The sequence below is a fragment of the Chiloscyllium plagiosum genome, chromosome 45, assembly GCF_004010195.1.
Source record: "Chiloscyllium plagiosum isolate BGI_BamShark_2017 chromosome 45, ASM401019v2, whole genome shotgun sequence".
Lineage (NCBI taxonomy): Eukaryota > Metazoa > Chordata > Chondrichthyes > Orectolobiformes > Hemiscylliidae > Chiloscyllium > Chiloscyllium plagiosum.
In genome coordinates, this window is record NC_057754.1 from 9,331,126 (window position 1) to 9,353,868 (window position 22,743).

The window sequence follows — 22,743 nt, forward strand, 5'->3', positions numbered from 1 at the left end:
GCTTTAACCAGTTAACGTGGTCTGACTGAATGTTCCAGGGCACTGACTATGGAGAGAGCTTTAATGAATCACACAGCCTGAAAAAAAATCACAACATTCACAGTGTGGAGAAAATATCAGTGTTGTGTCCTTAAAAAAAGCTTAAACTGATCGTTCAATCTGGGGAGACGCAAGAACACTCAGAGCATGGAGAAACGATGGAAATGTGAGGACTGCGGTAAAGGATTTGATTATCCATCTCTGCTGGAAATTCATCGACGCAGTCACACAGGTGAGAGACCATTCATCTGTTCTGTGTGTGGGAAGGGATTTACTAAATCATCCAGCCTCATGTACCACCAGCGAATTCACACTCAGGAGAAGCCATTCAGCTGCACTTACTGTGGAAAAAAATTCAGGCAGTCATGCAACCTCACTGCACACCAGCGAATTCATACTGAGGAAAGGCCATTCAGCTGCACTCACTGTGGAAAAAAGTTCAGGCAGTCTTCAAATCTCACTGCACACCAACTAATTCACACGGGCGAGAAGTCATTCATTTGCTCTGTGTGTGGGAAGGGATTCGCTCAGTCATCAGGACTTTGGTCCCACCAGCGAATTCACACTGGGAATAAATTATTCAGTGACACATCCTGTACAAGGAAGTTGAAGTCTTCAACTGGCCTCACGTCACAAGATGATCCTAGAGAGAAGCCATTTATCTGCTCTGTGTGTGGAAAGGGATTTAGTCAGTCAGGTAGCCTCCTGCTACATCAGCGAATTCACACTGAGGAGAGGCCATTCAGCTGCACTCAGTGTGGGAAGAGGTTTAAGCATTCAAACACTCTCACTGCACACCAGCGAATTCATACTGGGGAGAAGCCATTCACTTGCTCCAAATGTGGAAAGGGATTTGCTCAGTCATCCAACCTGGTAGTGCACCAACGAATTCACGCTGAAGAAAAGCCATTAAACTGCACTCACTGTGGAAAGAGTTTCAGGTCTTCATCCAATCTCATTGCACATCAGCGCACTCATACAGGGGAGAGAAGGTTCATCTGTTCTGTGTGTGGGAAGGGATTCACTCAGTCAGCCAGCCTCATGTTACACCAGCGAATTCACAGTGGGGAAATGCCGTTCAGCTGCACTCAGTGTGGAAAGCAGTTCAGACATTCATCCACCCTCAGTGCACACCAACGAGTTCATACTGGGGAGAAGCCATTCATTTGCTCCATATGTGGGAAAGGATTCACACATTCATCTGGCCTTTGGTCTCACAAGCGAGTTCACACTGGGGAGAGGCAATTCAGCTGCATTGCGTGTGGAAAAAGATTCAGGTCTGCATCTGATTTGAATGTACACAAGCGAGTTCACACTGGGGAGAGGCCATTCACCTGTTCTACTTGTGGGAAGGGATTTACTCTGTCATCCAATCTGCTGACACATCAGAGAATTCATAAGCGTCAACAGAGTTTGAATTCAGCTGTTAATCACGTTCAAGATTTATAGTTGAAATAGTTTTTGATAATGTCTCTGTTGATGTTAACAATCCTGATAAGTGTATCTTTGGGGCTGCAGTGTCCCTTTTGATTATCAACTTTTACTTTAAACTTATATTGATCTTTGGTGCAAACTCTCCAACACAGTGTCTGAGAAGTGCCACTGATGAACATTTCCAGTTAGACAGTGTTGACTAATACTTGGTGACAGTTCTTACAGGCTTGCACAGAGCAGCATTTTGAAATTATATCGTTTCATGTACCTTGACAACTTAGTGAGACATTTTACAGAAAAATGAAAGCTTTATCGATCAAGATCATTAGGGATGAAACTTGCGAGTTTCTCAATTCAATCATTTTTGACACAGCAGCAGCAGCAGTAGCAGCAATGTTTGGTAAAAGTAGGACCCATAACAAAGAATGGTCTGTGTCCTGTTCGGTAGACGTGACTTTTCATTGAAGCAAAAAGCAGAACTGACCTGATGCACAACATCAACCCGATATGCTACAACGTTCACCTGAAAGTCGCCAAAATGACTGTGTGAAGTCTGGAGAGCTGCTGTGCAAAGAACATGTCAAGGAATCCAAACTGCCTGTGACAGTGGAAATCCACATGCTGCATTTGGGGTCAAGTGGAGCTACAAGGTTGCCTCCCTGAAATCGGTAGTTACTTAAATTCTTACCGACAGATGTAAGTATCCCAGTGGATTGTACGCAACTTTGAGTTGTACCCCTCTGAGATTGCACATTTTCCAGTTTTGTTTGGCATTTTCAGCAGCTTCCTGTCATCATTGACAAGGAACACTCGTCGCTTGATTTAGAAACAGCCCTTGATTACACAGCAAGCAGAGGATGTAACCATAGCTGAATTGCTTAAGCACGAAAGTCTGATCTATTTCTGCACATTCACAACCACCTATTCTCTGGGAAAGTGGCAACACCGCGAAAAACCCTGTCTATTCAAGATGGAGGGAAGCTGATAACATGAAACGTGTAGGCCACTTAACATGATCTCTGTCATGGGGAAGCCATTAGAAGCAATCATTAAAGAAACTACAGTTTTGCACTTGGGGTCATAAAATCCAGCGTGGAAGCAGGCCATTTGACCCATTCAGGCTCACCAATTCACCAAAGAGTATCCCACCCAGACACCATTTTGCATGGTTAATCCACCTAGCCTGCATACTTTGGGCAATTTAGCGTGGCCAATCCACCTAATGTGCACATCTTTGGACTGTGGGAGGCAACTGGAGCACCCGGAGGAAACGCAGAAAGACACAGAGAGAATGTGCAAACTGCACATAGACATTAATCTGAGGGCGGAATTGAACCCGGTTCCCTGACGCTGTGAGGCTGCAGTGCTAGCCACCGTGCCACCACTTAGAAAGCAAAAATCAGGAAGACTCAGCAGACTTCATGAAAAGGAAATCATGTTTGATTAATTTATTGGAGTTTTTGAAGGAGTAATTACCATGCCGTCGATAGAAGGGTATGTGTCCATGTACTTAGATTTCAAGAAGGTATTTGGTGACACTCTATATTGACGGTTATAGCAGAAAGTAAAAGCTTGTGGACGTGACACATTAACATGGATGTAAGATTGTCTTCTGCCAGCCAGCCACAGTATAAATAAATAGATTTTTTTTCCCAATTAGCAGCATGTGATGAATAAATTTCTGTAGGGGTCTGTGCTGGGTACTCAACATTTTGCAACTTAGATTTGTGATGATGTTGTCACTTTAAGAGATTATTTTGTCCTGATGTTGTTTTTGAAGAGAGGTTGTAGGGCAGAGGAGCTGAGCCACTTGAACAAACAGCTTGAGTGTTCTTGAGTTGTTTTTTAATAATCTGAATAGGTGTGGCCAGCTCTCTCAGATTAGGATTTTTGGGTTTTAGTTTTTCATTAGCATCTGAAGCTGCTGGAAACTTCAGTGAATGTCTCCTGGCTGCTATTGTCTGAATTTTCTCTTGACATTTTACCTTCCTGAATTGGAGAGAATCTGTGTCTGAATTTTCTTTTTTTTTTGCCAAGGGGTATGTTTATGGGATGTTACAACATTGGAACAGTTAATTAGTAATGTTACTGTATCTATTATTCTGTTAATTTTTCCAAAAGAGTTAAGTTATTCTAAATTCCTTTTACTTTGGTTTAAATAAATTGCATCTGCTCTTCACATTGGCCTTTGAAAATAAGAAAAGTTTAGGGTCTAGGCTACATTCTTAAAATATTTTGAGGGGGGGTCTGGCCTTGTCCGTAACAAATCAATGAGGTAGCTGGGAAAAGTGAAGGAATGGTAGTTATATCGCAGACAACACCAAGATAGTTGGAAAGTGTGTTGTGTAAAAGACCTAAGGAAATTACGGATGGAAATAGCTAGGTTGAGTCATAGAGTTGTACAGCATGGAAACAGACCCTTCAGTCCAACTCGTCCATACTGACCAGATATCCTCAGTAATCTAGTCCCATTTACCATCATGTGGCCATTATCCCTCTAAACCCTTCCTATTCATGTACCAATCCAGATGCCTTTTAAATGTTGTAATTGTACCAGCTTTCTCCACCTCCTCTGGCAGCTCATTCCATACACACACTACCCTCTGAGTGAAAAAGTTGCCCCTTAGGTCCATTTTAAAGCATTTCCCCTCTCATCTTAAACCACTGCCCTCTAGTTTTGAACTCCCGTACCCTGGCAGGTGGAGTACAATGTGGAAAAATGCCATGTTGTTCACTTTGGCAGGAAGAATTAAAAGGCAGAGTATTACTTAAATGGAGAAAACTGTAGAATTCTGAGGTGCAGAGGGCTTTAGGTGTTCTGGACCATGAGTCACCAATAGTTCGTTAAAAATCACACAACACCAGATTATAGTCCAACAGGTTTACTTGGAAGTACTAGCTTTCGGAGTGCTGCTCCTTCATCATGCTACAGTTATACAGGGCTTTTGTGATACAACATCTTGAATACCATGTGTAGTTTTGGTTTCCTTATTTGAGGAAGGGTCTGAATGTCTTCGAGGTGATTCAAAGGATCTTTACTAGATTGATCCTTGGAATGAGCAGCTTGTCTTATGTTAGAAGGTTGGACAGCCTTTATGGCTTGTTTCCACTGGAGTTTAGACGAGTGAAATGTTATTTCATTTAAGTGTAAAAGGTCTTAATGAGATGGACGTGGAAAGGATGTTTTCTCTTGTGGGTCAGTCCAGAACTAAGATTTTAAAATTAAAACATTGCCTTTTCAGGACTGAGATGAGATTTTCTTTTAGTCTCTGAAGGTTGCACAACTTTGGCACTCTCCCCTCAGAATGCGATGGAGACCAGGTTATTGGTTATTTTCAAGCTGGAAGTGGATAGATTCTTGTTAGGCAGGGATCATGGTATCGAGGGTTAATGGGAATGTGGATTTGAAACATAGACCGATCAGGCCAATCTCAACGAATGGTAGAGCAGGCCCAGGTGCCCATATAGTCAACTACTGCTTCTGTTTTGTATGTTTATGTGAAAAGTCTTTTCATATCTATAGGATGTGGGTATGCAAAAGTTATTGCATCATAGAAAAGAATGGTGTTGGAGAGGAATTGCAACAGCAGGGCAGCTCTCACCGTAGGTCCTTCACTGGGCTCGCATTTCAAAAACTCCAGTCACTTGTGGAGTGACTTCATCCAGAAACACAATGTGGTTTCAGTGTGGGCAAGTTAACAGTGGATAGGACCTTCTCTGTACACCAGCTACAAGAGAAATTTACAATTTGGCGCTTACATCTAGAATGCTACCAGCTTCTGTGCTGAATAAAGTGAAATATAATTATAGAGTGAAAACAAAACTTTAGGAGTGGATTCCAAAATACATGTTAATTGGGGTGGCACAGTGGCTCAGTGGTTAGCACTGCTGCCTCACAGTGCCAGGGACCCAGGTTCGATTCTTGCCTCGGGCGACTGTCTGTGCGGAGTTTGCACGTTTTCCCCGTGTCTGTGTGGGTTTCCTCCAGGTCCTCCGTTTTACTCCCACAATTCAAAGATGTGCAGGTCAGGTGAATTGTTTGTGCTAAATTGTCCATGGCGCTCAGTGATGTGTAGGTTAGGTGCATTAGATTAGATTAGATTCCCTACAGTGTGGAAACAGGCTCTTCGGTCCAATAAGTCCACACCGACCCTCCGAAGAGCAACCCACCCAGACCCATTCCCCTAACTAATTCACCTAACACTATGGGCAACTTAGCATGGCTAATTCACCAAACCTGCACATCTTTGGACTGTGGGAGGAAACCGGAGCGCCTGGAGGAAACCCATGCAGACACGGGGGGGGGGAATGTGCAAACTCCACACAGTTGCCCGAGGTCTGGGATAAATGTAGAGTAGTTGGGGAATGGGTCTGGTTGCGTTACTCTTTGGAGGTGGGTAGGGGCCTGTTGGGCTGAAGGGCCTGTTTCCATGCTGTAGGAATTCTATGATTCAAAGGCACCGAGATGTTTGATTCCAGAAGTTATGCTTTAGCTTAAAGTGTCATCTGTATCTCTCAAACTGGAAAACTCCAGGCTGTCCAACTCTTTCTTTTTAGCTCTGGGGAGGCCAAAGCTTTTGTGTCCCTGGGAAAGTGAGCTTTCTTAATTTCATTCTTTTTGACAGACATTTGGAAAATTCCCTGAAGCAAAACCAAAAGAGAAAAAAGTGCAAAACAAAGTATTAAATAGAATTGGTAAAATAAATGATTAACATGTATGTTGGTTCTTCTTTGGTCTGAAAGTGAGGCTAGGTCACACAATTGTCTGCTTTTATGAAAGTTTAATTGCATACAAGCAGAATAGTTGAATTGAATTGAATTTATTGTCACCTGTACCGAGACACAGTGAAAAGCTTTGTCTTGCGAGCAATCCAGGCAGATCGCAGAGTTAAGTTGCATAGATAAGCAAATAATAGGTAACAGCGGCAAAACCAAAAACACAGGTACAGGGGAATGTTAAGAGTTTGTGAGTCCATTCAGTATTCTAACAACAGTAGGATAGAAACTGTTACAAAACCGGCTGGTGCGTGTGTTCAGGCTTCTGTACCTTCTCCCCAATGGTAGAGGTTGTAGAAAAACATTGCCAGGCTGGGATGGATCTTTGAGAATGCTGGCGGCCTTTCCTTGACAACGTGCCTGGTAGATGGATTCTATAGATGGGAGGTTGGCCTTTGTGATTTTCCGGGCCAAGTTCTCTGTAACTGTCTCCGATCTCACCAGGTAGTGATACATCCAGACAGAATGCTCTCGATGGCGAACCTATAAAAGTTGGCGAGGGTATTCGCCGTCATGTCAAATTTCCTCAGCTGCCTGAGGAAGAGGAGACGTTGTTGGGCCTTTGTAACCAATGCATCCATATGAAGAGTCCAAGAAAGCCTGTTGTGAACGACCACGCCCAGGAGCTTGACACTCTCCACTCATTCCACCTTTGTGCTGTTAATGTGTGGGGGGGGGGCATGAGTAACATCCTGCCTGGAAGTCAGGAGTGAGTTCCTTGGTTTGGCCGGCATTGAGAGCTAGGTTGTTCCCCTCAAAGGTGGTGATGATTTGAACTAAATACATGAAATAAAATTAAAATGTAGTACAATAGTATGAGTAAAATAAAATGAAGGTTCACTTTTACATTTCATTTTCACTTTTACATCAACCTCCCTCGATGAAAAAGTTAAAAAGGGTGGAGTTTGGTGCAAACTTTAATATCAAGGCTGAAACTTACCGTTGGGAATCAAACATTTTGAAACATTTTGCAATTCTGCATGCATTTTGTAACTCATACTTGGAGTTATTCTTATTCAGTTAATTTTTTTTAAGATTTGATTACTTACAGTGTGGAAACAGGCCCTTCGGCCCAACAAGTCCACACCGACCCGCCGAAGCGCAACCCACCCAGACCCATTCCCCTACATTTACCCCTTCCCCTAACACTACGGGCAATTTAGCATGGCTAATTCACCTAACCTGCACATTTTTGGACTGTGGGAGGAAACCGGAGCACCCAGAGGAAACCCATGCAGACACGGGGAGAATGTGCAAACTCCACACAGAGAGTCGCCTGAGGCGGGAATTGAACCCGGGTCTCTGGCACTGTGAGGCAGCAGTGTTAACTGCTGTGCTGCTGTGCCACCCATAATATAATGGTTCACTGCCCCATCACAGACACCGACAGTATTTTAGATTAAATTATCAGCTATAGACTTCTCTTGTAGATGATATGAGAAGATCAATCCCACTATTGATCTGTTAGCTGTTTTAAAATTTGGCTTTATTTGATTTGTTATTTTTCTTGCCAAAGTGTTGAGAACAGGAGACACGAGTGTTATTTCCAAAATGATTGCAAGTCCTGTCTCTGATCTACAAACACCACATTACATCCATATTAGATCTGCCATTAAAGTTCCTTCAGCACTCCTAAATGAGAAGGAATGAGTTAATGGCATATTCCACTTATATAAGATGGAGAATATTATGCCAACAAGTGGGAATTGGAATGATTCAGTTTGAGTATACTTTGATGGGACAGATCAATGTGAAAAGGTTACTCATGGTAGGCGGATGGAGAAGGTGAAGTTGCCCAGGATGTACTAGCTAGATGGATAGAGAACTGGCTGGGCAGCAGGAGACAGAGAGTAGTGATGGAAGGGAGTTCCTCAAAATGGAGAACTATGACCATTGGTGTTCACAGGGATCCGTGTTGTTTGTGATATACATAAGCGATCTGGAGAAAGGCATAGGTGGTCTGATTAGCAGGTTTGCAGATGATTGGTGGAGTAGCAGATAGTAGCAGTCAGAGAATGCAGCTGAAGAAAGAAAGATTGAAGAGTTGGGCACAGAAATGTCTGAGTTCAATCAGGGCAAATGCAAGGTGTTGCATTTTGGAAGATCCAATTCAAGAGTGAACTATACGATAAATGGAAAAGTCCTGGGGAAAATTGATGTACAGAGAGATCTGGCTGTTCAGGACCATTGTACCCTGAAGGTGGCAACGCAGGTCAATATGGTCAAGAAGGTATCCAGCATGCTTTCCTTCATTGGACGGGGTATTGAGTACAAGAGTTGGCAGGTCATTTAACAGTTGAATAGGACATTAGTTCGACCACATTTGCAATACTGTGTACAGTTCTGGTCGCCACATTACCAAAAGGATTTGGATGCTTTGGAAATGGTGCAGGGGGGTTCACCAGGATGTTGCTTGGTATGGAGGGTGCTAGTTTTGAAGAGAGATTGAGTAGATTAGGATTATTTTCTTTAGAAAGACAGAGGTTGAGGGGGTGACCTGATTGAGGTTTACAGAATCATGAGAGGTATAGACAGGGTGGTTAGTAAGAAGTTTTTTCCCAGAGTGTGGGACTCAGTCACTAGGAATCATGAGTTCATGGTGAGACAGGAAAATGTTGAGAGAGATATATGTGGAAAGTTCTTTACACAGAGGGTGGTTGGTACCTGGAACACGTTGTCAGCGGAGGTGATAGAGGTGGGCACGACAGCGTCATTTAAAATGTATCTAGACAGATACATGGATGGGTAGGGAGTAGAGGGATACAGATCCTTAGAAAATAGGCAACAGGTTTAGATAGAGGATCTGGATCAGCGTGGGCTTGGAGGGCCGAAGGGCCTGTGCCTTGACTGTAATTTTCTATTTTCTTCGTTCTTTGATATCGTTGTCTGTTCTCAGAAAAGTTAGGAAAGCATTGATCTGATGAGTAAATTGATATCTATTTTTGTATCCTGGCCTCCCAACTTGTTGGGAAAACCAAATTTAATTGGCCACTATTCAAGACATCAGATCCATACAGGAGGAGATTAGCACATACCTCCAGACAGACACCCTCTTGATCTTTTGTTATGATCACCTGAAAAACCGAGAGTGACTTGTGTCAGATGCATAAATGGCATGATGTTGAGATGCCAATGTGAGCTTGCAGATAATTAACATGGGAAAATATGTGGTTGACCTGCAGGGAAAAATAGGTCCTAGACATGTTTAATATTGACGACAGAACAGCACTGATTGATTCATATAGATCAAAGATTCAGATAACATTTTGAATCATCAAGGCATTGGCACATACTCCACAGGGAAACTGGCATTAAGCTGATCAGGAGTGAATTAAACACCCTCAATTCTGTTAGAACGAGTAAAATTAAAGAGGGACTTCAAATCTGGATTGTGAAAATTTCCAATGAGGCGGTTGCAGGTGAACAGGGAACTTGAGAATCTTTAAGTTCCACATGTGAGCTTCGTTTAAACCGTTTATACTTATGACATGATCTAGAATTGTGTGAGATGATATGCAGGTACGGAGGATGAATCAAAATTGGTAGTTATCAAACTGGAGTTGTCTTGACATTTATTCTTGGAATCTGTTACTGATTCTAACCATTCTGGTAAGTTATCTGCAGTATGTGATCTGGAACTTAGGAAAAACTTTTGGGCGGCACGGTGGCACAGTGGTTAGCACTGCTGCCTCACAGCGCCGGAGACCTGGGTTCAATTCCCGCCTCAGGCGACTGACTGTGTGGAGTTTGCACGTTCTCCCCGTGTCTGTGTGGGTTTTCTCCGGGTGCTCCGGTTTCCTTTCACAGTCCAAAGATGTCCAGGTCAGGTGAATTGGCCATGCTAAATTGCCCGTAGTGTTAGGTAAGGGGTAAATGTAGGGGTATGGGTGGGTTGCGCTTCGGCGGGTCGGTGTGGACTTGTTGGGCCGAAGGGCCTGTTTCCACACTGTAATGTAATCTAATCTAATCTAAAAAACAAGCTCATAGTTTAGAAACAGCTGGGTTAGTCAGAAATCAGTTGCAAGAAGTCAATAAGGATATTCCAAGTTTTGAAGACATGACATACCCGTTTTGAAACATTAACTGTTTCTCTTTCCACAGATGCTGTCAGCCTGCTGAGGTTTTCCAGCATTCTGTGTTTGTTTCAGTATCCACAGTATTTTGTTTTAAAAGGATATTTCCTTTTCCATGTTGAGGGATTTGTAAGAAGTTGCTATCTAATACAGAAGCAGAATCTGAAAAAATCAATTGAATATTACAGGAATAGCTCCCTCTGTCACTTGTGAAGAAGGTTTCTTGCATTGACAAACTTTGATGGTGTACATATGTTATCTTCCAAGGAAGTGTCCCTCACTCACACCCTGCCGTAAGACAAATTTTATAGGGTGAGGGATCTAGCATAAGTTAAACAGGATGTCCCAGTAAACAATGAGACAGGGTGCTCCATTTTCCTCCCACAGTCCAAAAAGCGTGCGGGTTAGGTGAATTGGCCATGCTAAATTCCCTGTAGTGTTAGGTGAAGGGATAAATGTAGGGGAATAGGTCTGGGTGGGTCACTCTTCGGAGGGTCGGCGTGGACTTGTTGGGCCGAAGGGCCCGTTTCCACGCTGTAAGTAATCTAATCTTATCTTTGTAATCTAAAATGACTCCATGGACTTCTGAGGGGAAAAGGAGGGATTTGCTCTTGTGAATGATTGACAGAAGGCTCCCAAAAATAAACTAAATCAACAGGAAAGAGGGAAAATTTGCACAGGAAAGGACCTTGCACTGGAGATCAGCTTTGTCCTTGGCACAGTGGTTAGCACTGCTGCCTCACAGGGCCAGAGACCCGGGTTCAATTCCTGCCTCAGGCAACTGTCTGTGTGGAGTTTGCACATTCTCCCTGTGTCTGCGTGGGTTTCCTCCCACAGTCCAAAGATGTGCAAGTTAGGTGAACAGGCCATGCTAAATTACCCGTAGTGTTAGGTGAAGGGGTAAATGTAGGGGAATGGATCTGGGTGGGTTGCTCTTCGGAGGGTCGGTGTGGACTGGTTGGGCTGAAGGGCCTGTTTCCACACTATAGGGAATCTAATCTAATCTAATCTAATCTTCTATACATCGAAAGCAGATCATTCCAAGGTGGCCACCACTTCCAGCCACAGAGATCAGCATCCACCTGATCCGAGATCAGGAGACTATTCTGGTGAGACTGCTGCTTCCAGTCCCAGGGATCACTGCCCTCTTACTTGTTCCCATACATTTGTCGAATCTGGGATCAATAAACCATTCTTACCCATTGTGGGTCTTTTCTGCTTGCTAATAAACTGCTTTAAAATCACCAATGATTCTTACCCTTTTCTTTAGGTAATCTGTGACTCCCAGACTGAAGTTTTACATTTGCACAGTCGTGGAGAGGTATCAGTGAACTTAATCTATTGTATAATTTAAGGTGTTTGTTTACAGCATTAAAGAATTGCGACAATGCCGAAGAAGGTCATTTGATCTATTATGAATACACTGGCTTTTTGAGCTTTCAACTTGTTCCAGGATTTTGACCCAGCGACACTGAAGGAACAGTAGCATGATTTCAGCTTAGGTTGGTGGGAACGGGAACTTGCAAGTGGTGGTGTTGCTGTCCTTCAAACAGTAAGTCGCTGCGGTTTCGAAAGTGCCGCCTCAGGACACTTAGTGAATTTCTGCAGTGCATTCTGTAGATGGTAGACATTGCTGCTAGTCAGTGTCAATGATGGAGGGATTGAATGATCGGAGACGTGGCACCACACAAGGGAGATTGCTTTGATCTGGATGGTGTCAATTTTCTTGAGTACTGCTGGAGCTGCACTCATCCAGGAAGGGGAGGGGGGAGGGGGTGGTATTCCATCACACTTCTGATTTGTGCTTGTAGATGGTAGACACACATTTGGAAGTCAGGAAGTGAGTTATTCACTGCAGGATTGCTGGCCTTTGACCTGCTCCTGTAGCCACAGTATTCATATTGAGAGTCCTGTTCAGTTTCTGGTTAAAATGTAGATACTTAGTAATGGTAATACCATTGAATGTGGTTAGAATCTTATTGGTAATGATTATTGCCTGACACTTTTATGGCACAAATATCATGTGCCACCTGTCTGCCACCATGGCTGCAGTAATTGTCCTTATTGTAGTTAGAGAAAGTTCTGACGGGATGGCATAGGTTAATAAGCTATCAGTCTCGGGAACAGAAAACTGACTTGAAAGGCTTGTTGTAAGCAATATGAGGACATATGTAGGAATAGAATCGGGAGGACGAATACTATAGTGTATAAGGTTGATGTGGGGAATGCTGTTCTGATAAACAACACTCCTACAGGCTAAATCCTCTCCTAGCAGCACAGGACAGAAGCAAAGTGGAAGCGATGTTTCAAGAAGACATCACCAAGCCAAGTCAGAGCGTGTGGAGTTCGCCAGTCATGTTGGTTCCGAAGCCTGGTGAAAAGATGGCTTCATTTCTTTTCTCTCTTCTAAATCTTAATGGCATTATTGTGAGATAACAGGCATTATCTATTATTCCTAGGTATTTAATGTGAAGTTATACCTTTCGTACTGATTCTGCATACATATATAACATTGGATCGTGCTGGTCTTAGCTACACATTTTTTATTAAACCCATGGTAATGCATCTGCAATAACATTTTTATGACCTGCAACATATACAATTCGTAAATTAAAAGTCTGTAACATAAGACCACAACAAAATAGTTTCATACTTCTGTCTTTAAATTGTTCCAAAAAAGGTGAGAGTGTTATGGTCTCTGAAACCCTCTCTGTCTATGTTCTGTACTCGCCAACTTTAAGGGCATTTAAATGGTCCTTGGGGATAAACCTATAGATGATAATGGAATAGTGTAGGTCAGTTGGGCTTCAGATTGGATTCATAGGTCGGCGCAACATTGAGGGCCGAAGGGCCTGTTCTGCGCTGTAATGTTCTCTGAAACATTGTTCGTAACAAACAAATGGTATAAGGCCAGTACCAAACTCAATAACTTTCTTTTCAATGGTGGAGCATTTTCTCTGGTGGATGTTGAGTTTCTTTGAAAAATAACCAAGTGGCCTTTCAATTCTGTCATCATCCTCCTGCATCAATACAGCTCCAATCTTTACATCGCTGGCGTCAATCACGACTTTAAAGGGGTTTAGGAAACTTGGTGTGGCTAAAACCGGTGCAGAAGTTAACACTTTAAATTCTCAAATGCCTCCTGGCATTGTTCTGTCCACCGAAAGTTTGTGTTCTTCTTTCGCAAATCTGTCAGCGGTGCCACCACGCTACTTAAGTTTGGTAGAAAACTTCTGGTAGAACCCACTCAATTCCAAAAACAAAAGTTAATTTGTTCATTGTTGGAGTTAGATAAATAAATTGTTACTTGTTAATTATAGAGTGGGTGAAAGGATTCCATTTCATTTAACCACTCATTTACAACAGATTAGGGGTAAGAGGTAGGTTATACCACATTTCACACTTGTTTCATTAGATTATGAGGCAAAGCAATCTTTTCTGGGTGTTTCAATTTTATTTATCAGAGGTCTATCGACTGCTGCTTTGCAATAGTTGTACCGGAGAGGGTGCAGAGAAGCTTCACCAGGATGTAACCTGAGATGAAAAGTCTCTGTTACGAGGAGAGACAAGATAGACTGTGTTTCTTTTCCTTGAACAGAGGAAGCTGAAGGGGGCATCCAATTGAGACACACAAAATTACAAGAGGCATAGACAGAATAGATTGTGAGAATGTTTGCCCCATGGCAGATGTGTCTAAGATCAGAAAGCATATTTTTAAGGTGAGGAGCAAGTGGTTTAAAGGAGATCTGAGGGAAAACAATCACGCACAGGTTGATAGAACTATGGAACATGCTACCTGAGAGGGTGGTGGAGGCAGGTACTTCCACAACATTTAATAAGCATCTGGATAAATACATAAAATGCCAGGACTGTGGACCAATTGCAGGTAAATGGGATTAGTCTATTTTGGTTTTTGTTGGTGGGCTGAAGGGCCTGTTTCTATGTAGTATGACTCAATGTTTCCAGGCAGCGCATTCCAGACTCCAATTGAGTCATAGAGATGTATAGAAATGGAAACAGAACCTGTGGTCCAACTTGTCCATGCTGACCAGATATCCTAACCTAATCTAGTCCCATTTGCCAGCACATAGCCCATATCCCACTAAACTCTTCCTATTCATATATGCATCCAGAGACCTTTTAAATGCTCTAATTGTACCAGCCTCCATTACTTCAACACCGACACAATATTCCAAGTATGGTTTCACCAGGATGTTGTATAGCTGCAGCAAAACCTCATGGCTTTTAAACTCGATCCCCCTGTTAATGCAAGCCAAACACCATATGCTTTTCTAACAACCCTATCCACTTGGGTGGCAACTTTGAGGGATCTATGTACTTGAACACCAAGATCCCTCTGTTCCTCCACACTGCCAAGAATCCTGTTTTTAATCCTATATTCAGCATTCAAGTTCGACCTTCCAAAAATGCTTCACTTTGCATTTATCCAGGTTGAACTCTATCTGCCATTTCTCAGCCCAGCTCTGCATCCTGTCTATGTTGTGCTGCAGCCTACAATAGCCCTCGATATTATCAACAGCACCTCCAGCCTTTGTGTCGTGGACAAATTTACTAACTCACCCCTCAACCTTCTCATCCAAGTCATTTATAAAAACTACAAAGAGCAGAGGCCCAAGAACAGAGCCCTGCAGGACACCACTCACCACTGACCTCCGGGCAGAATACTTTCCATCTACAACCACTCTTTGACTTCTGTCAGCCAACCAATTCTGAATCCAGACAGCCAAATCTCCCTGTGTCCCATACCTCCTGACTTTATGAATGAGCTTACCATTGGGAACCTTATCAAATGCCTTGCAGAAGTCCATATACACCACATCCACTGCTCGACCTTCATCGACCTGTCTCGTCACTCCTGAAAGAACTCAATAAGATTTGTGAGGCATAACCTACCCCTCACAAAGCCATGCTGACTGCCTTTAATCATGCTATGCTTTTCCAAATAGTCATAAATCCTATCCCTCAGAATTCTTTCCAAAACCTTGTTGACCACAGACGTAGGACTGACTGCTCTGTAATTGCCAGGGATTTCCCTATTCCCCTTCTTGAAAAGAGGAACAACATTCATCTCCCTCCAATCCTCCGGTACAACTCCCTGGGAGAGTGAGGAAGCAAAGGTCTTTGTCAGCGGCTTAGCAACCTCCTTTCTCGCTTCTCGGAGCAACCTAGGATAAATCTGGTCTGGCCTGGGGGCTTATCAATCTTAATCTTTGCCAAATTTTCAAGCACATCAACTTCATCAATCTTGATCTGTTCAAGCCTGTTTCCCAGCTCCTCAAAGTTCTATTCACAACAAGGTCCCTTTCCTTCGTGAAAACTGAAGCAAAAAGCTCATTTAGGGCTTCCCGTATCTGCTCAGACTCCACGCACAAGTTCCCTACACTATCCCTGATCGGCCCTACCTTCTCCCTAATCATTCTCTTATTCCTCAGATATGAGTCTTGCCAAGCATTTTTCGTGTCCCCTCCTGGCTCTCCTCAGTCCATTTCTGAGCTCCTTTCTAGTATGCCTCTAAATAATTAAAATCGATTAACAATAGAAATTTCTGGAAAAGCTCAGCCAGAACTGTGGAGAGAAATTAGAGTTAACGTTTTGAGTCTGGTGACCCTTCCTCTGAGCTGATTAAAACTGATTGTAGCTAAGAAAACGTTGTTTTTTTATGCAGAAGGAAGGGTAGGGGGAAGAGGAATAAACAATAGACAGAGATAGAGCCCAAAGTAAAGGAAGATCAGTTGGACAGATAAGTGAGTGGATAATCATCACTCTAGGAGAATGAATAATTACAAATTAGGACAATTAGTGGCTAACAGTAGACTATGTGTGGTAGCAGACCATATTGGCGAGACAGGACACCAACTTACGGAATGTTTCAGAGATTATTTCCAGGACAAATGCACCAATCAACCTCACCGCCCTCTTACTGAACACTTAACTCACACTACTACTCTGCCAAGAACATGCAAGTCCTGGGCCTTCTCCACTGCCAAATTCAAGCTGCCTGACACCTGGAAGAAGAACACGTCATCTTCCACCTTGGGACCCTCCAACCACATGGGATCAATGTCGATTTCACCAGTTTCCTCATTTCCCCTCTCCCCACCTTATCCCAGAGCCAACCCTCCACTCAGCACTGCCCTCTTGAACTGTCCTACCTGTCCATCTTATTTTCCACCTATCTGCTCCTTCCTTCACTCCAACCTGCCACCATCACCCATACCTTCATCTACCTATCAAATTCCTAGCTACCTTAACCTCAGCCCCAACCCCTCCCATTTATCTCTCAGCTCCCTCCCCACATTCCTGATGAAGAGCTTATGCTTGAAACGTTGACTCTCCTCCTCCTCAGATGCTACCTAACCGGCTGCTCTTTTCCAATGCCACACCTTTTGACTCTGACATGTGATAACAAGGCCTGATGTGTGGGGTGGGGGTAAGGATATGGGAGAAGGTGCCTCAAACCCTAAATTGTTTTGACTCAATATTGATATCTAGTCCCATTTGTCAGCATTTGGCCCATATCCCTCTAAACTCTTCCTATTAATATACCCATCCAGATGCCTTTTTAAAATGTTGTAATTGTACCAGACTTCATCACTTCCTCTGGCAGCTAATTCCATATACGCACCACCCTCTACCTGAAACTCAGCAGTACTTGTGGAGAGCGAGCAGACTCCATTGCGTTGAAACCACCTTCCCCTTCGTCCCTCTGTCATGTTCACGTTGATTTGCTGTCAGCACAGCCGACCCATTTTCTGCTATTCACACTGTCTTTTAACACCTATTCTGCATTTAACTACAATCACTTACCTTTGTTTGTGGGCATCTTCACCACTTGTCCTGCTTGTTCCTCCTATCCGTTTGTTAAAAACCTAAAAACCATTTTTCAGCGCCTTTCAGTTCCGAAGTTATATTGGACTTGAAAGTTAACTCTGTTTCGTTGTCCGCAGATGCTACCAGACCCGAGTTTCTCCAGCTCTTTCTGTTTTTAATACTTGCCGTGCCTGCCCTGTCATTCCTTTAAGACAGCCCTTGAATTGTTTGTAACGCGCACGTTACACCGTGTTCCCACATTTCAGTAATTGAAACGTTACGCAATATGCTGAACCACTTAACAGACACTCCAATTTTTAGGAGAAAGTAAGGACTTCAAATGCTGGCGATCAGAGTCAAAAAGTGTGGCGCTGGAAAAGCACAGCGGGTCAGGCAGCATCCGATGAGCAGGAGAGACGACGTTTCGAGCATAAGCTCTTCATCAGGAATTTCTGATGAAGGGCTTATCCTCCACTTTTTATGCTGATAAAATGTTTACTTTCTAATTTTATGATTCGATTCTCCGCCTCCTGTTCCTACTCGATAACTAAAAAAACAATTAAATAACGGCAAAAAAAACAGAACCGCCAATGGCGAAGGTAGTACCCAGCAGCCTCCGCGGTGGTGAATACGCTGTATTCACACAATGGAAAAGCGGTGCGCAGTCGCAGCACCTAAGCATGCGCAGAATGGGCATTAGCGGTAGTTCTTTGTTTCTCGGATCCGCAAACGGTAAGAATACGGCGGGGTGGAAGGAGCGATGAATCCAGTGGGCAGTCGCGCATGATTCGTAAATGTGTTTTGTAAGTCTCCATCTAACCCCGATAAGGAATTTCTTTCCCCCTTTCCTGGTGTGCATCGAAATGGGCCGCAGCTACCAGCGTAGGTCCCCGGTTGCCGGCCGCCATCTTTATTAGGGGCATTGAGGGCTGGGCGCACCCTCACCGCCATCTTTGTAGGGGGAGGGGCGATGTTCTCAATGACTGGGGAGCATCAGCTCAGAACAGTAGCTCAGACTGGCTTAGTTGCCTGTCAAGCTGACGAAGTGTCTGATTGGTGAGGCAGCGCTGCGGTACACAAGGAAGGGAAAGGACGCAAATCCTGCACCCCAGTTCGCTCTAGCCATGGTAGGTCCTGCTCCATGTATCCAAAGATCCGCAACTCACATGAACAGCGACGGCGTGTAAACCTCTTCCGCAGGGTATTTGCAGAGGATTTGAAGACAGGAAACTCAAACCGCCCAGCACATCGAAATTAAGTGGCACTGTATTCATCACAACCTGGGTATTATCCACCTTTGAGTGTAAACATCTACTTCCTAGTCGTTAGCGCTCACACCATCAAACCTCTTCCTCACGCCCCTCTGTGGAGTTCTGTCCTATTTATGATCAGGTAATGGGAAGAACATTCCTCATTTGCTTTACATTGAACAACCAAAGTTGGACACACCCTTCAAATGTCCCGTCCCCCTCAAATCTTCTTTTCTCCAACCTGACAAGATCTTGCCAATAACATTCTTCATCCCTTGAACCATGAACATTGGTGGTGATGGTGTGAGCCTGTTATTGAAAACTCATAAACAAAAACACATGTTCCTGGAAACGCTCAGCAGGTTTGGCAGCATCTGTGAAGTGAAATCAGAGTTCAGGTTTCGGGTCCAGATACCCTTCCTCAGAATGTTAACTCTAATTTCACTTCACAGATACTGAGCTTTTCCAGCAACTTCTGTTTTTGTTTCTGATTTACAGCATCCGCAGTTCTTTTATTGAAAACTAACGTTAGGGTGAAATATTTTGCCTGATTGTGAATAGTGTAATTAAGTCTCATGCAGATACCAGGGAGAGTCAGTGGTCAGGGAGTGGAGTTCATAGTGGGGACTGAAAACAATGGCTTAATTCTTTCCAATATTTCTGTTCCTACTGTACTGGATATCACACAGATCTGTACAATGTGTAACATTGTGATAAATTTAGTGATGATAGAGTTAACATAAACCTTCTGCCTTCGTCCTTCTAGGAGGTTGAGAGTTTGGCTTATAAAAGCCCTCTTATTCATCTTCTGCTTTTCCCAATTATCTCTGACTCTTTCTGTCTCCACCCATTGATGCAAAAGTCTTCTGTGAGTCCAGACCAAGTGACAGGGTTTCTTGCTGGAAGGACATTCGTGAATCAATGATTTTCTTATGATAGTTGTCCTAACCTTTATGTATTACATTTTCTAGTTGTGGTTTCAGAAACTACCATATTTAATCAGCTCAATTTAACAATTTGTTTTGTGGGCTTCTCTCTTATTATCTTTTTCCTGTTTTCAATCAATTTCACAGGATATCAGAAGAGGATAATTTGCAATTAGGAAATTCAAACTGACCATCACAATGGGATTTGATAAGAGTCTTCTATTTTCTGGTAACCTGAAAATCAATGCATTTTGAACATGGAAGGAAAAAGCATCATTTGCACTAGGGAGAAACTGTACATGTGTTCTGTATGTGGACGAGACTTCAGCCGATCATCTGGTTTATCCAGACACAAGTGCAGTCAGACTGGGGAGAACCCGTGGAAATGTGAGGACTGTGGGAAGGGATTCAATTACCCATCTGACCTGGAGACACATCAGCGCAGTCACACTGGGGAGAAACCGTTCACCTGTCCTCAGTGTGGGAAGGCCTTCACACAGTCATCCACCCTCCTCAAACATCAGCGTGATCACAATGGCTACAGGCCATTCACCTGTCCTGAGTGTGGGAAGGGATTCACTCAGTTTTCCAACTTCTTGGGTCATCAGAGAACTCACACTGGGGAGAGGCCATTCACCTGCGCAGAGTGTGGGAAGGGATTCACTCAGTCATCCCACCTGATGGCACATCAGCGAGTTCACACTGGGAACAGACCTTTCACCTGCTCCGAATGTGGGAAGGGAAGCTCTCAGTTATCAGATCTGCTGAAACACCAGCGGGTTCACACTGGTGAGAGACCATTCACTTGCTCTGAGTGTGGAAAGGGATTCACTCAGTCATCGCACTTGCTGAAACACCAGCGAGTTCACAGTGATGAAAGACCATTTGAATGCCTGCATTGTGGGAAGCGTTTTAAAAGTTCTGTGGAGCTGGTGTCTCATCAACGGGTTCACAGTGACGAGAGACCTTTTAAATGCCGAGACTGTGGGAAGTGCTTTAAAACTTCTGGGGAACTGGTAACCCATCAACGCGTTCACACTGACGAGAGACCGTTCAGATGCTCTCACTGTGGGACTGGGTTCAGGAAATCATCTCAACTCACTGTACACCAGCGAATTCACACTGGGGAGAGGCCGCTCAGCTGCTCCAACTGTGGGAAGAGATTTAATCATTTGTCCAATCTACTAAAACACAAGCGTATTCACACTGGGGAAAAGCCATTCACTTGTTCTGAATGTGGGAAAAGATTCACTCAGTCTTCCCATCTATTGAGGCATAAGCGAGTTCACAAGTAACTACCGTGATTGGGTTTGGCTGTTAGTCACATCTGAACCATGTTAATTGGGGTATATTTCTGTGGATGTTTAACAGTTCCAGCTGTTCGTGTTCTGGATAAAGTGAAATAAATTAATTTTGTGTGAAACATATAACTGTTTTGTCTTTTTAATATCTCTGATACTAGTCATTTATTGTTGAAGGACTCTCCCTCTCCCCCTACATCCTCACTTCCACCAACAAGAGCTTCTTTGTTACCAAGGATGAGAGAATCTGATCAGCTGCCTTTGTCCCTTCCCTCCCCTCCCCTCCACGAGCACTGGGTCAAACTCTCTCTAAAGTTCCTTTTCATCCAAGTCCTGATCTTGCATCTTTCTTTAGTTTCTGTCTGTCTCCTGTCTTGACGAGTCCTGTTCATGAGACCAGTTGGTCTTATTCCCACTAAACTGCCACCATCAGGTTTTCCATGTTTACAGATAATTTTCATTGTCCTGTCTGTATTATTTCTGTCCTCTCTCCTTTGGATCCAATGTCATCAACTGTCCTCAGAAATATAAACCTGAAACCTACCTTCACTGTCCCATCTCCAACCTTCCCTTCCTTTCCTTGGACTTGCTAGTCCCCAAGGATCTATCTTTGGCCTCTCCTATTTCTCCCTTGTGTGCAGCACAGTGGCTCAGTGGTTAGCACTGCTGCTTCACAGCACCAGGGACCTGCGTTCAATTCCGGCCTCGGGTGACTTTCTCCCCGTGTCTGCGTGGGTTTCCTCTGGGTGTTTCAGTTTCCTCCCACAATCCAAAGATGTGCAGGTCAGGGGAATTGGCCATGCTAAATTGTCTATATAGTGTTAGGTGCCTTAGTTAGGGGTAAATTTAGGGGAATGGGTGGGTTACTCTTTGGAGGCTCGGTGTGGACTTGTTGGACCAAATGGCCTGTTTCCACACTGTAGGGAATCTAATCTAATGTCTACAAGCCGGCATCAACCAAAAGCTTTACAGTTTTCACGTGAAGATCAAAACCACCTGGCTCTACCCCTCTCAATTCCTCTACTGTTATTAAATTATCAGACAGTTCATCCCACATCTGCTACCAATGAGCAGAAATTTCCTCTGACTGAAAATCAGGAAGACCAAGCCATTGTCTTTGGTTGCCACTGCAAATTCTATTCCCCAACTACTGAATCCATCCCTTTCCCTTGGGACTGTTTGAGTCTGGACAACATTTAGTACCGGTGCCATGTTTGAGCCCACAATGTACTGTATTCCTGTACTTTAATACATATGAGTATAAAACCTAATTCTAATTTAAGATGAGTTTCTGAACATTTGTCCGCTTCATCATTAACACCATAAGAAATAGGAAAGAAGCAGGCCATTCAGCACATTGAGATTTACCAGAACGTTGCTGAAAATGGAGGGTTTGAGTTATAAGTATAGGTTAGGACCTTTTTCACTGGAGCATAGGAGATTGAGGGGTGACTATAGAGGTTTATAAAATCACAAGGGGTATAGGTAAGGTGGATAGCTGGTGTCTTTTTTCCCTAGGATGTGGCATTTCAAAACTAGGGGGCATATCTTTAAGGTGAGATGACAAGCTTTAGAGAAGACATGGGCAATTTTTTTTATATACAGAGAGTGGTTCGCATGTGGAATGAACTTGCAAAGAAAGTGGTGGATGCGGGTACAGCTAGAATATTTAAAAGATATCTGAATAAGTACAGGAATAAGAAATGTTTGGAGGGATATGAGTCAAGTGCCGGCAGGTGGGACTAGTTTAGTTTGGGATTATGATTGGCATGAACTGGTTGGACCGAAGAGTCTGTTTCCATGCTGTATGATTCTGAGTCTGCTCTGCTATTCAATTAGATCACATCTGATCAGATAATCCTCAACTCCACTTTCCTGTCTTTACCCCATAAGCTTTGATTTCCTTATTGATTTAAAAACTGCCTATCTCAGCCTTAATGAGTGAGCCTGTATAGCCCACTGCAGTAAAATATTCTACAAACTCATGAGTCTGAGAGAAAAACCTCCTCATCTCTGTTTTAAACAGCTGACTTATTCAGAGATTATGTCCTCTGATCTTAGACTGTCCAATAAGGGGAAAAATCCTTTCCACAACTACCCTGTGAAGTCCCCT

The 22,743-nt window shown here is 43.5% G+C and overlaps 2 protein-coding genes across 7 annotated transcripts in view; one reads left to right on the forward strand and one right to left on the reverse strand.

The window, feature by feature from the left end:
- The window catches only part of LOC122543911 (zinc finger protein 239-like), a 125,479-nt gene that overhangs the window by 19,037 nt on the left and 83,699 nt on the right, over window positions 1-22,743 (reverse strand). The window lies entirely within an intron of this gene.
- The window catches only part of LOC122543913 (zinc finger protein 774-like), a 63,744-nt gene continuing 41,186 nt past the window's right edge, over window positions 186-22,743 (forward strand). Inside the window, exons 1-2 of one of the 6 annotated variants that reach the window (XM_043682819.1) lie at window positions 186-271; window positions 19,477-21,339. In XM_043682819.1, the coding sequence (XP_043538754.1) occupies window positions 19,587-20,624 (1,038 nt within the window). In that variant the 5' untranslated portion in view covers window positions 186-271; window positions 19,477-19,586 and the 3' untranslated portion in view covers window positions 20,625-21,339. The other 5 variants (XM_043682818.1, XM_043682820.1, XM_043682817.1 and 2 more) reach the window with 5 other exon arrangements.